At 40.1% G+C, this 13823-nt stretch overlaps 1 protein-coding gene across 4 annotated transcripts in view; it reads left to right on the top strand.

The window, feature by feature from the left end:
- The window catches only part of PPP4R2 (protein phosphatase 4 regulatory subunit 2), a 33522-nt gene that overhangs the window by 14961 nt on the left and 4738 nt on the right, over nucleotides 1-13823 (top strand). For 2 of the 4 annotated variants that reach the window (XM_083493024.1, XM_083493023.1), the window contains 6 exons: nucleotides 3039-3091; nucleotides 6559-6729; nucleotides 10364-10457; nucleotides 11793-11830; nucleotides 12570-12644; nucleotides 13533-13676. In XM_083493024.1, coding sequence (XP_083349150.1) covers nucleotides 3060-3091; nucleotides 6559-6729; nucleotides 10364-10457; nucleotides 11793-11830; nucleotides 12570-12644; nucleotides 13533-13676 — 554 coding nt within the window. In that variant the 5' untranslated portion in view covers nucleotides 3039-3059. The remainder of the gene's footprint in view (nucleotides 1-3038; nucleotides 3092-6558; nucleotides 6730-10363; nucleotides 10458-11792; nucleotides 11831-12569; nucleotides 12645-13532; nucleotides 13677-13823) is intronic. The other 2 variants (XM_083493026.1, XM_083493025.1) reach the window with 1 other exon arrangement.

The following is a 13823-nucleotide window of genomic DNA, read 5'->3' as shown; positions in this document are numbered from 1 at the left end:
TTTTTAAAATATGTATTTATTATACATCCTCTAAATGGGGCTCCAGGGGCTCTTATGTAAAGAGGCAGATTGCTACAGCTAAAGATTCTTCCAGACCGCTCACTGGATCACTGCTTTCTTTTAATGCTGTGTGTAAAACTGTTTACACAATATGTTGTGTAAAGAATATAATACCACAAATTATACTAGCTAAGATACTTTGAAATCCTGAATTCACAAAAGGTGGTCAGTAGTCACTGCCATATAATCCAACTTAACTGTTGCCTGCCACTCTCATAGACACCCACCAAAAGGTGAGAGACCCCTGACTCCCAATTCTGCATGAAGCCTGTGGGGAAAGGGGGGGTCTCTCACTTCTAAGTAAACTTTAAGGAAAGGCAGAGCAAGCAGGCTTGCGGGTTTCCAATCTTTGCTGATTGCTGGTACAAGTCACTCTCACTTTGAGTGATGACAGAACAGGACAGCTACCATGAAAAACCAAATTTTGGGAATCCCTGCTTACAATACAAAGTAAACATCCAACAGATCAAAGTTTTAAAGATATAAAAACTCTATACCTGCCTTGTAGAAGAAGCTGTGATGCAACTCTCCTACCACTACTGAACAGGGAAAATATTTTATCTGCTAGTGAAGACAAAATTACCTCCCTGCCCACCCAAAAAAAACCTTTAATGTGGGACGCCCACCTTATTCCTGTATGAGATTATGATGATTTCATCACCCCCACAAAATAGCCACAGATCTTACTGTGGTGATGAACAGATCCCTGGCAAATACATCCACAAAAATACGATCTTGGTGGTAAATAGCTCTTTAGACAAATTGTACATATTTTTTATCTGAATAAATTAAAGAGGAAAAACTAAAAAGTTAGAAATGGATCTAGTGGCACAGTTGCAAAGTATCAGCATTCAGAAAGTTCAAGTAAGATAAGGAATAAATGGTGGTACCTCGGCTTAAGAACTTAATTTGTTCTGAAGGTCCGTTCTTAACCTGAAACTGTTCTTAACCTGAGGTACCACTTTAGCTAATGGGCCCCCCACTGCTGCTGCCATGCTGCTGCTGCACAATTTCTGTTCTCATCCTGAAGCAAAGTTCTTAACCCGAGGTACTATTTCTGGGTTAGCGGAGTCTGTAACCTGAAGCGTCTGTAACCTGAGGTACCACTGTACTATTAAATGTTGGAATTATATGTGCTGAAATATGCTTGGCTTCTCTGCTACATTATTTTCATTTTTCTTCCATGGAACTTGAGGATTACCAGGCAATCTTCCATTCATGCATTGACAAAACCAGATATGCTTAGCTGCTTCATCACTTGCCTTCTGACTATGCCCAGAAACACTAAAATTAGTTCTCTGTTGGTGTTCATTTAGATCTGGATGGGTGGTTCACAGCAGTTCTTGCTTCATGCTTCCAGGGTTCTGTGGTGTTGATTATAGTTTGGTAGTACTTAATGACTTTTGATGTATATTTCAGCTTTTAGGGAAAAATGAGAAATAATAAAAAGTTGGCAGATATTTTAAATTGCTTGCACATCATGGGTAGCTAATATTGAAAATACGGGAAATTAATACAGATCATGTGACTTGCCCAAAGACTGCCACAGTTACTCTGTAGCAGAATCATTAGTCTTTTACCCGTCTTTCACATCCCACATCTAAGCTTGACTATTCATTATCTATATATGCTCCTCTTCACCATAGTATGAACTGTATTCTGTATAGGCTTTACCCTGAATCTTCTCACTTATCACATTAACTTTGACCATGAAAACCATTGCATTCTTCCATGTAAAATATATATAATAGAAGATAACTAAAGAAGATATTAATGTAAAGCATTTTAGGTTATTTTCGGGATTATATAGAGCAGATCTGCTGTACTGACATGAGGCTGAAAAATATTAGTTATCTGGAAAATTAGCATTGCCAATGACAAATCGCAAGATCTAACCAAGTGAAAGAAGCTTCACAACTTTTCATCTTAGTAACTTGTAAGGATAGCAGTAGGGTTTTCCCCATAAGATAAAAGGCAAATAAGAAGGAACTTTTCAGTCTGTAAAATTCAAATGAAAAACTTAGAAGCCTCAACAGCTTAGAAGCCGGGGGTATGCCCACACCCTCTCCTACTGCCACCTCGTTACCCCAGTTGCCTAAAGAATAGGAGAATAGCAGGATGACAAGGCTCATTGTATGTGCAGTGAAACTTAGAATTTTCTATATGCATAGGATAGCATCATGCATTATGCATGATCTGGCCAAACTTGGGGATAACTCTGAAAAGCAAGTGTGGTACACAAAGAATTTGTGCTAATTGTTTTTGCATTAAAATATAGCCCTTGGTTGCTGAATAAGCTACTGTACTGTTTTCCATGCATTCCTCTGAGAGGCTGGTTGCAGCATTGTTGTGATGAAGCCATGGTAACAAGAAGAATGAAAATGTCAGTAGGCAGAATCAAGTTAAGGGTGAAAGTGGCCAGCAAGGAAAACAGTCTCTCAATCAAACTGATAAAACCGCTAAGCTGGTTTAAGCTCATGCTGGCGCTGACAATAGCTAAAAGTTTACTATCTTCTAATCGGTTTTTGTAGATGTTAGTGTTTTGAGACAAGCTGGATTACTTTTGATGCCTTCTAAAAATGCATGTTCTAAAAATATTGCTGCTTTCTTGTAGTTGAGTCTTGTGTTGCATAAAATTCACAAGTTTGTAGGATCACGTGCCCTTGCACAAGTGCACCACAGGTGTTGGTGCTGCCCCAGTAGAACACACCACCAAGGCTTTTGCATGGGTGCAGCAACCTGGTTCGGTTCACATGTGGACAAAAAGTGGGTAGACTGCCTCTTTCCTTGTGGGACTGCAAGTATGCTGCTAAACACAAGTGCCAGCTGCTCAAACCAGGCATTTATTTTAGCTTTGAAGAGGCTGGTATATCCTGCTTCCTACTAGTTGCAGAGACTTAGGAGCCTTTTGATACGCAAACTGCAAGGGAAAAATCAGTAGGCATGTACTTGCCCCAACACTACCCTTTCCCTTACAGCCTGAAGGAGATAGAGCAAGGATGGGGGAATCTCTGGTCCACAAGATTGGCAGGTGAGTATGGTTCTGGGGAACAATCAGCTGTCATCAGGGAACTGTGATGGGTGCTGTTTCGCCAACACAAATAACTTGGAACATATTTAGGGGGTTGCAGGTAGAGGGAGTCTTCCCGGACTCCAAAGCTTGAACCTTATAAGTATAGCACAGGATAACCACATGGGGAAACGACAAGTCATACCACCTGTTGGATAGATTGCCTGGATTAAGTAATTCATCAGAATTCACCCAGAGTGGGTCTAAACTCTGGCATGAATGGCATTGGGTAGGTATGCTTCACTATGCCACGGATCTCCAGAACAGATACAGCCAGAAAAAGTAATACTGGGTTGGTTCACAACATCTGATAGAAGTTAAAAATAACCGTCTTGATTGCTCATCTGCTTAGCTCTGAAAAAGGTTCAGTTCTGACTCACGCTTTAGAAATTAAATTTCTCATTTTGTGTGTGAATAAATTACATGCAAGGTAAATATGCAGGTTTGTACATGTTGAATTACAAGTATATATGAAATTGCTTTTCAGCATTAAAAACCTAAGGCAGGTAAGTAATGGGGTCACAAAGAGTCAGACACGACTAAACGACTAAACAACAACAGCAACAACAAAGTGTCAATGGGAAAGATATGAACATAAAACCTTTTAAAAAATACTTCTGTTCCTAAGTGTTTCCTGCAACTGGATAGCACTTTTTTTTTTTTGCATGATGAAAGACCAAATCAAGTTAAACTGCCTAGTTTGTCTTCAAAATAGGAAACCCTCCTAATTGCTTCCTACTAGATAGACATGCTAACAATAGTCTTGCTTGAGTACCCACTGCAGAGTGGCCACTATTGAATTTTCAGCTTTTATTGCCTTTTAGCTTATTTAACAGAAGGTTTTTGGTTAATATATTGTACTATGAAGGTGGCAATATCTTTAATAGGTTCCTTTTTCTGTACTTTTACGAGAAATAGCTTTGCTAAACATGAGACTTGAGCTAAATTTTGAAAGTTGTGATTTCCATGGCAAAATCTACATATTTCTTCAGAGTGTTAAGCAAATCACATGAAAATTAAAAACAAAACAAAACATTTTCTCATCTTCATCTAGGTCTTGGACTCACAGCTCAGATGAGCTGCGCAAAAGTCTCAGAAGTGTGGTTTCTAGGGTTCTTGGAAGCTATACATTCCCTGACGTAGCTATTGGGGCGCAGCTCAAGGAAAAAACATCTGAGATACTTAACAGAGCCCTTAGAATTAACATGGTTTAGTAGTTTAGTTTACTAATACAGGACATGAAATCTGATTGCAATAGAATTAAGGAACCAGAAATAATTTCCAATTCAAAATTTTCCAGAAAGCTCACATCACAGCTTGCATTCCTTCTAGTCCATGTGACCACCTATTGCTCAGAACTTGGATGAGAAAGACAAAAATTTGAGGGCAGAGTCGAAAGTGCATAGAAAAGTTTAGGGGCTTTTTGACAAAAGCAAAACTTAAAGCTGTTCCATCTTTGAAGAACCTCCAATTTCTATTTTAAAAATGACGTTCTTTTTAAACTTGGGTGATGGCAGAAAGGTAACAGGCAGGTAGTATTTATCATTGGATATATGATGTATGAATATGTATGTGTACAATGCAAAACTGCTTCCGTATTGGTCTGTGCATTAAAAGTTCTGTAATAGGTATGACTAACCTGTGGCCCTGAAGATGTTGGATTTCAGTTCCCACCACCTGTAGCATTGGCCATACTTGCTAGGGCTTGTGGGAGTTGGAGGATCACAGGTTTTCAAACCATGTTCTAAAACATTTGCATCTTACTCTTGAATGAGTCAACTAACTTTTTCTCGGAGAAGACCCATTGATATTACTAGATCTAGGTTAGCCATGGTCATTAATTTAAACGGTCCTATTCTGAGTAAAGGTTAGCTGAACACAACCTCTTGTTTTTATCTGGCCTTCATTGTCTTTTATCTCTTCTTAGCCATAGAGTGAACAGGTATCAGGTGCCTGCCCTTATTATGCATCTCAGATGCTCACTTCTGTGTATGAGGCAGACACACCAAGTGGCAGTGAGCAGCAGAGGTGGAAAGAGAACCTCAAAGAGCTCTTTGCCTGTGGGTTGGCCTGCTCAAGTGAAAGTGGATGAACTACCTAATAGGAGGATATACTTAAGTTGGGTGTTGGTGGGGATATGCTAGATGGAAAGACCCTGGAAGTGAATTGAGACATGGGTTCCGATTTAGCCATCCATAGTTTAAAAGCTAGCCCTACCTACACAAGAATAAATGACTAATATCTAGTCAGGTGATTTCCCCCCCCCCTTTGTAAGTACTGTGTGCTTTAGTTGGTTTAGTTAGCTTGAACGTGATAAAATAGAGACAATAAACCTTCCATGTTTTCTCATATGTTAGAGAATATGTTTTGTGCTGGACTAGCAGGCACAATTATTTGAGGATACTTGCGTGCATTATGGTTGAAAGTCAACAGAAATCTAATTTGGGCTGTTCCAGGCACAGGGAAGTAGATTTTCTGTGACATAATTCTACAACTGGTGTCTAGATTAGCTGCCAGTTGCAAGTGTGATACTGGAGATTTATATCCCTTATGAGAATTCAAAGTGGTTTTCAGTGAGAGAATACATTAATCCCTCGTTCAGCTCTTCTTTCCACTGAGAGTAAGGACAGTCATGCCCCTCTGCATACCAACTGGTCTTCAGCTGGATAAAATTCATGCCTCACTGGAACAACAAAGGAGCTGCTTCTCTGAACCTGCTCCTAAACTACTCTGGTAATGCCTGAATGGAGGAACCACATGAAAGGTCAAACAACTTTGTGTATTGCCATTTGAATATCTGGAGTAAACCAAGCTTGACTGGGGGGAAGTGAGTGGTGGACAAGAGTTTTATTAGAAAGCAGAAAGTGCCCTTTGACTTGTATCCCCCTCTCTGTGTGCTAGATGATGAATGCATTTGCTGTTCAGGATTGAGGCATCCCTGCTTTCAAGTCTTATTTGAGCCTTGTTTTCATCTGATGTTTGACCTTATTTCTCTTAGCAAAATTTAATACCACTACCCTTTACTATCACTTGCATCTTCATGTAATAGTTCTGGTTTTGGGGGCATAATGACGAAACCTGCCCTGTTTGTCAGTGATTTAAATTTGGTATTATGGCTCAGGTATAACAGAAAATACTTTTTATTTAATCACTGCTTGGAAGGCAGCTCTACTCACCACTCTACCCAGGTTCAGATCTAACAAGCCATAGTTTAGAACTTAGCCCTACCTACACAGGATTGAATAAATGGCTCAGATACCTGATCATGTGATTTTCTCTCTCTTTCTCTCTCTCTGTTTGTCTTGTTTTGCCTGCAGGTATTTTTAAAGCTAACTGTGCTGTGCATGCTTTATTGCTTTAATATAAATATGGTTAGCATGTGGTTTTTTGTGTGTTGTTAAGCAAACTGTGTGTGTTTCTTTTTTTAGGATCCAGTGGTCGCAGTTCAAAGGCTATTTTATTTTCAAATTGGAGAAAGTGATGGATGACTTCAGAACTTCTGCTCCTGAGCCAAGAGGCCCTCCTAACCCCAACGTGGAGTATATTCCCTTTGAGGAGATGAAAGAACGTATTCTGAAAATAGTCACTGGCTTTAATGGGTATGCAATCTTAGATCAAACCTCACTTGTTGTTCAGACCGCATGATTTATTATCAAACTTAGACATTCTGTTTCTGTCTTTCATATTGTAGTAATTTTCTGCCATATGTTCAGCAAAATGAATAATTTCTATAAATAAATGTTTCTTGGCAAAGTTCAAACCATTGTGGTAAGCTTTCTGAATTGTCCTCATGCAAAAATCACTTGCTTACATTCTTTCAGTTCATATCAGGCTCTTCAAAGGTTGCGCCTTCTAATTTGCATGATAGCTTTTAAATAACTTACTAGATGACTAAGTTCCATGTGAACCTGCAGTGAGGACAGAATAGGAATCTAAGCTACTAATTCTTCTAGTTAGTATTGCAGGTCAGAAAGCTCTGTGTTCTTTTCCACTACAGCTCAGACTATGAACCTAGCTTCTGAAATTCACTTGGTTTTAGTTCATAGGAACAAATGCAGGAAGCTACATTATACTGAGTCAGTCAAGCTCAATGTGGCCTGTGCTGACTGGGGAACTTCACAGTCATAGAATCATAGAATTGTAGAGCTGGAAAGGACCCTGAGCATCATCTAGTCCAACCCCCTGCAATGCAGGAATATGAAGCTGCCCCCTATGGGGATCAACTTTCAACTTTGGTATTATCAGAGTCATACTGCAGATTGAACCTGAGACCTTGCTAGGCAAAGTGGGTGCTCTACCAGTGAGCTGCTGCTCTTTTAATGATTTTGTGCCTGTTTTTTAAGGCTTTCATGTTCAGGTACAGTGGGCTGGTGCGGACAGAATGCTGACTTCATGTTAAGTGTGGTTAAGAAATAAGGAGACAGCCCCTGGACTGCGAGTCTCCTGCCCTTAGCTGTGGTTAAGCAGTTTTTGATACTACTAGGCACAATTAAGGTTAAGCAGGATGTCCTCTAACCTCCTCCAACCTCAAACAATGGGGTGATAGTGGTTAGTCAACCCCAGAGTAGACCTATTGAAGTCTGTGGACTTGAGATCTATTGAAATAAATGGGCTTCTCTGGTTAAATGAAACCCAGACTAATGTTGGTATCAGTGAGCAGCATAAATATGGTTAAGGGGTGGGGGTGGAGAATGTTTTGTGAGGAAAGAACAGGTTTCCAGTATTGGCTCCCAGTTGTTAGTGCAGTTACAGTGGTACCTTGGTTGTTGAACTTAATCTGTTCTGGGAGTCCGTTGGCTTCCAAAACGTTTGGAAACCAAAGCACAGCTTCTGGTTGGAAGCCTGGGAAGCTGTGCCGGATGTTTGGCTTCCGAAAATTGGAACACTCACTTCCGGGTTTCGATTGTTCGGGAGCCGATTTGTTTGGAAGCCAAGGCATTTGAGATCCGAGGTACGACTGTATCTTGGAGCCAGAGTTGTTGTCTCTGTACCAATCATTTGTAGCAATATATTAAGCATCTCCTTGAATAATATTTGTTTGCTTGAGGTGGTCAGATGTTTGTGGCAGTTGAAGCCAAGTTAAAACTGAGCTTCTCAACCTATTCTCTGATTTAGAAATCCTACATCAGTATTAAATTTATTCCACCATACTAGCATTGAATTCTGTCCACCAAGAACACCATCATATCCAATTAACATTGCAGCTTCCTGGCTCATCAAATCCAAATACCAAAATATTTTATTGCAAATTCTAATTGGGATCCCACTGGCTTAGCTCAGTACTGGAATTATTATCTGCCCTTATTTAATAGAAGAATGGATCTTAAGGCATCCTATAATGCGCAAACTCATAAATGCATGAGCCTTTTTATTGTTCAAAATTGGACTGTCTTGCCATAAGACATGAAACAGTGGTTAAGAAAAACTCGTGTTATTTTCTAAAGTATTCTTTGATCTTGAAATTCAGAAATTTTAACCAGCAGAGGGAATAAGATTCTATAAAACATAGCCTAGAAGAATTATAAAATTCAGAGCATTTGGAACTGTGCAGCTAACAGTGTAGAGTTTAAAATAAATATTATAGGGCTAAGTTTTTCTAGGTTATTCATGAAAGGCGCTGACATCCTTTTTGCAACCCTTCCAGAAATGTAAAGTCATAAAAAATAATATTTACATTAGGATTTTGGGAGTTGTACTGTGCCACATACCTTAATAATTGGACACAAGTTATTCAGTTCCTCTACATTTGAGATTAATATGGAGAGAGAGAGAAACATGCTTTGAGCGATTTGGTGTGGTAGGCATTAGACAAATGTAACAATTTTTTCTTGCTTTTATTCAGGCTGCAAATAGCTGATTGCCAAGTAATTCTTTCTCCTCAGTTTTAAGCAATATGGCTTACACTTTCAAAGAACTATGACATTCAGATTGCAGTCTGCTGACATCTTATGACACTTAGGAGTCCAAAAGAAATTAGCAGTTTTGATAGACCCAAATTCCATTTTCCCTATTAAACTTTGGAGGAATTTTGTGCTGTCTTTAGAACTAAAGTGGTACCTTGGTTCGCAAACGGCTTAGTTGTTGAACAAATCAGCTGCCGAGCGCTGCAAACCCAGAAGTGAATGTTCCAGTTTGCAAACGTTTTTCGGATGTCGAATGTCCAATGCAGCTTGCACAGCTTCCAATTGAGTGCAGGAAGCTCCTGCAGCCAATCGGAAGCCGCACCTTGGTTTTCGAACAGTTTCGGGAGTCGAACAGACTCCTGGAATTGATTAAGTTTGAGAACCAAGGTACCACTGTATAAACACCACTTGCAATATAAGAAAATTGCAAATATTTTTGGATCCAGTGACTCTGCCCTGTGTAGTACCATTCTCTTCAGGGTCTAATAATTTGAGAATTGTGTTGGCACTAGTATATAAACCTTTGTCATGTTCTTTTTTTAACCTGGCTTCATCCAGCTCTCATTACATATTATTGCTGACCTTCTTTTAAAAATGTTAATCTCAAAGTAGAAAATGTGTGTGGGGGGGATTAAATTTCCATTAGCCTCATAGAGCAAGGTTTTTTTTTCGTATTTTATGTGGTGGGGTTATTAGGCTCAGATATCTTTGCACATGTTTTTCAAAAACAAACCAACAAACCAAATACCTGTGTGGTGGAAGAGCTTGTTTGAAACCAGTAGTCTGTCCTTTATATTGTTCTTTATGGTACCATTTGTGCCTTGAAGTTTACACTGTTAGCTTATTATTATTTGTGGTTGTTTTTTTTTTTAAAAAAACCTAATGAAAACCCTGGGCTGCTTTTCACTTTTTATTTAGTGTGAGGTGTATATGAGATTTTTAGGCCTTACCTTTTTCCCACTAAAATTTTGAACAATCTTTCAGAAGAAACAGGTGATGAGGACGGTATCTAATTTATGATGGAGGCACCAAAATAATGCTCACTGGTACATAACTCCTGATCATGTGAACCTTTTCTGATTACCTTGAGCATCCTGAGGAATTCTGAAGTGAATTAATTGGCCAGCAAATGAGTTTGTGGTGCTACAGTGCCATCTATTGTCCATAAAGCCTAGCACACTCCTAGAGGTACTAAATGGGAAAGTGTTGAATTCATGTGTAGTTAACCACTCAGAATAGTGCAAAGTGATATACAGTGGACAAAATTATCAGGGTTGTTCCTTCTCCATTAATTAAAAATAAAATTTAACTAGTTTGTATTTTGTTCTAGTATCCCCTTTACTATTCAGCGACTCTGTGAACTTCTGACAGATCCAAGGAGGAATTACACAGGAACAGACAAATTTCTCAGAGGAGTAGAAAAGGTAATGTCGTCTTTATGGCCAAAATTGCAGTTGTACCATTTAACAAATATCCTCAGGATGGCTGTGTTATGGTCAACAATAATTTTACCCCAAATGAGTGGTTGCCTTTAGCCATTGTTTAGAGTTCGGCATTATTTGCCTTCTACTTTGTGGTTCATTCATGAGAGCCAGTGTGGTGTAGTGGTTAAGAGCGGTAGTCACGTAATCTGGGGAACCGGGTTCGCGTCTCCGCTCCTCCACATGCAGCTGCTGGGTGACCTTGGGCCAGTCACACTTCTGTGAAGTCTCTCAGCCCCACTCACCTCACAGAGTGTTTGTTGTGGGGGAGGAAGGGAAAGGAGAATGTTAGCCGCTTTGAGACTCCTGAAGGGGAGTGAAAGGCGGGATATCAAATCCAAACTCTTCTTCTTCTTCTTCAATATTCTCATGTACAAAGTGGTATGGAGGAGGTAGCATGTGACTCCCAGGAGCAAGCCAGCAAAAAATTAGAACACTTCCTTAGCAAAAGCAAGATCTGCCCTGGAGTGTCAGGTCTAGTGAGCACAGCAACTCATCTCCAGCAGGTCTTGCCCCCATGAAGCAGTTACTCATACTGAAGGTCCCCACCTCCCCACAGTTGCCTGTTCCCTCCTCTTCAGGGTTTCTCTCAAGCAATATGAGACTGTGCCCGCATGCAGCTGCTATCTTCTCTGCCCTCTTCATGCCTCTCCTGGTTCTGGGAGACCAGCGGGGAGGGGAGCTTGTCGCAGCAGGAGACACCCTCGCCTCTGCCTCTTGACCTCCTTCCTCTCCTGTTTCAGCTTCTGATTCTGATCCTGGACTACTCCCTACCACAGACTGTTCCCGCTCACTAAGCCCTGTTACTTCCTCAGTTTCTGACACCTCCTCCCAGTCTTCCCCCACCAATCTCCTGTCTCTGAGCCTTCTTCACTTGGGGTTTCCCCAGCTGCTTCCTCTTCCCTGGGTGGGCCAGAACCACCAACCTTCTGGTTAGTAACCAGGCGCACTGACCCATTCTGCCAGTAGTGTAGGGTGGAAGATGAACGTTGCTTACATGTTTGAAGAAACTAGCCAGATTTTTGCCTGCAAGTTTCTAATTTGAACTGTCTTCATGGTTTGTAAATTCTGTTTTGACTTTCCAATATTACTGAAGACTTTTTCCTCGATAGACTTTATTTAAAAGATGTTGTTCAGGACCTCACATGGGGCTCTGGTGTTCATTTCTGGAAGAAGTGTATGTTGCAAAAGGCACGATCACTCCATAGCAAGGATGAAAGCCAGAAATACTTTCCTTTGTCTAAAAATCCTGGCCTCTTGTCTTTTTTTGTCTTACAGAATGTCATGGTTGTCAGTTGTGTATATCCATCTTCAGAGTAAGTGTGACCTTGTTTTCCGTAGTTTGACTAGGCACTGCATAAAGAAATGCTTTCTTTTATCTTCCCTGAATCTTCCAGCAGTCAGCTTCATGGGATGTCCATGAGTTCCAGTGTTATGAGATGGGGAGAAAAGCTTTTCTCGACTTTCTCCATGTGTGCCATGGACAATTTTATAAACTCTCATGTTGCCTCTTACTCACCTTTTCTAAAAAAAAGACCAAAAAGTCCCAAACGCTGCAATCTTTCTTCATAGGGGAGTCGCTCTACCCCTTTGTAATTTTGGTTGCCCCTTTTCTGAACTTTTTCCAACTCCACAATGCTCTTCTTTGGGGGGGGGGGGAGTTGAGGCAACCAGAACTTTACACAGTAGTCTGAATATCGTCTCACCATAGATTGGTATAATGGTATTATGATACTGGCAGTTTTGTTTTTATTGCAAATGGGACGACTTGCCACATGGAGCTGCTTGCATATTTGCATGCGTTTCATCTTTTGTCTCGTGGAGGGGAGCATTTTGAGGCCCAAAAGCACATAACTTGGAGAGGACAGACATTCAAAATGTAAAAATACTGGTTGGCAAATAATTACACTGTTTTGATATGTGTGTGTTAACATAAGGAATGAAGAGAGTTCTGAAACTCTGGAGGTTTTTTTGTTTTTTGTTTTTAAAATCATCTTGGTTAGAAGCATTCCACAAGCAGTTCGCAAGACTTAACAACACTTTCATTTATTGTAGGAAAAACAATTCCAATAGTTTAAACAGGATGAATGGTGTGATGTTTCCTGGAAACTCGCCAAGCTATTCTGAGAGGTAAGAGAAAGTGCTTAAGGAAAACAAGTACTCTGAAAAATAAAATCTTCTGATCTTTTTTGATCAGTCCTTTATCCTGTCATTCCAAGGTAACCTCTGTGAAGGACCAGGTTTATTCATTGCAAGGGCTATTGGTGTCCTATTCCTTTTATAGCTTATTTAGAGTCTCTTAGATTGAAAGAAATGTAAGACTCCAAAAAATGGTTTGACATGTTGAAAAAAATGATGAAAATTTAAATGCAATTAGACAAGATGAGTCAGGGAGAAAATTTTTAGATTTCAGAATAATACTATAAAAGTTAAAAGAATGGGAAGTGGCTTCATCTAATAATACAGCAATACCTCTGCGAACATCTGCCGCGTCTCAAGCGTCCATTTCGGCGAACCTAGAAGTACCGGAACGGGTTACTTTTGGGTTTGCTACTCGTGCATGCGCAGAAGCACAAATCGCTCTGCGTGTGTGCGCAGTGCGGCACTTTGTCGAGCGTCCCTTTCGCCAAGTGTCCGGGGCTCCAGAATGGATCCTGGACTCAAAACAAGGTACCACTGTAGTATGTTTGGCACTCCAGACATTTTCTAAAACATTTCCATTGTTTCCTGAAATTAAGAGATCCATGCTGCAATCTATACTCGCTCATTAGGTGGAAGTCCCATGCAGTGCAATGGAACTTACTTCTGAATAGCTGTACTTAAGATTATACTTTTAGATTCTCCATGCTTCATTATGTGATCATATTCAAAACAGTCCAAATACAAGCATGTAGCTATCGTTCTGTCAAAAATAGTATGAAGCAAAAGAACCTCCTTGTCTTGAACCACAGATCCAACATGTCTTGGGATTCAGTAGCAATTTGTTTACTAAGATGTAAAATTTCCCTGCTTTTGCAGATCCAATATAAATGGTCCTGGAACACCCCGACCCATCAATCGACCAAATGTTTCTTTGTCACCTCCAATGACAACGAACGGTTTACCAGACAGCCCAGAAAATAAAGAGTCAGGTCTCCCACAAGCAGAAGAGAAAATTAGCAGGTTTGTAAGAGGAGTATTTGGTTGGTTTTTGTGTTTCCCATAGACAGGTTTATAACTTTCAATCCACCTTCCATCAGTCAAGCTGTATGTTTACTTTCTTTTGAACTCTTGACATGCTTGTGCTCTGAACTGGATGTACTCTGTATA

The sequence above is a fragment of the Podarcis liolepis genome (genome assembly GCF_965112155.1).
Source record: "Podarcis liolepis genome assembly, chromosome: 2".
NCBI classification, from domain to species: Eukaryota; Metazoa; Chordata; class Lepidosauria; order Squamata; family Lacertidae; genus Podarcis; species Podarcis liolepis.
The sequence above is the reverse complement of the archived record's forward strand: the minus strand, read 5'-3'. Positions and strand labels throughout refer to the sequence as shown.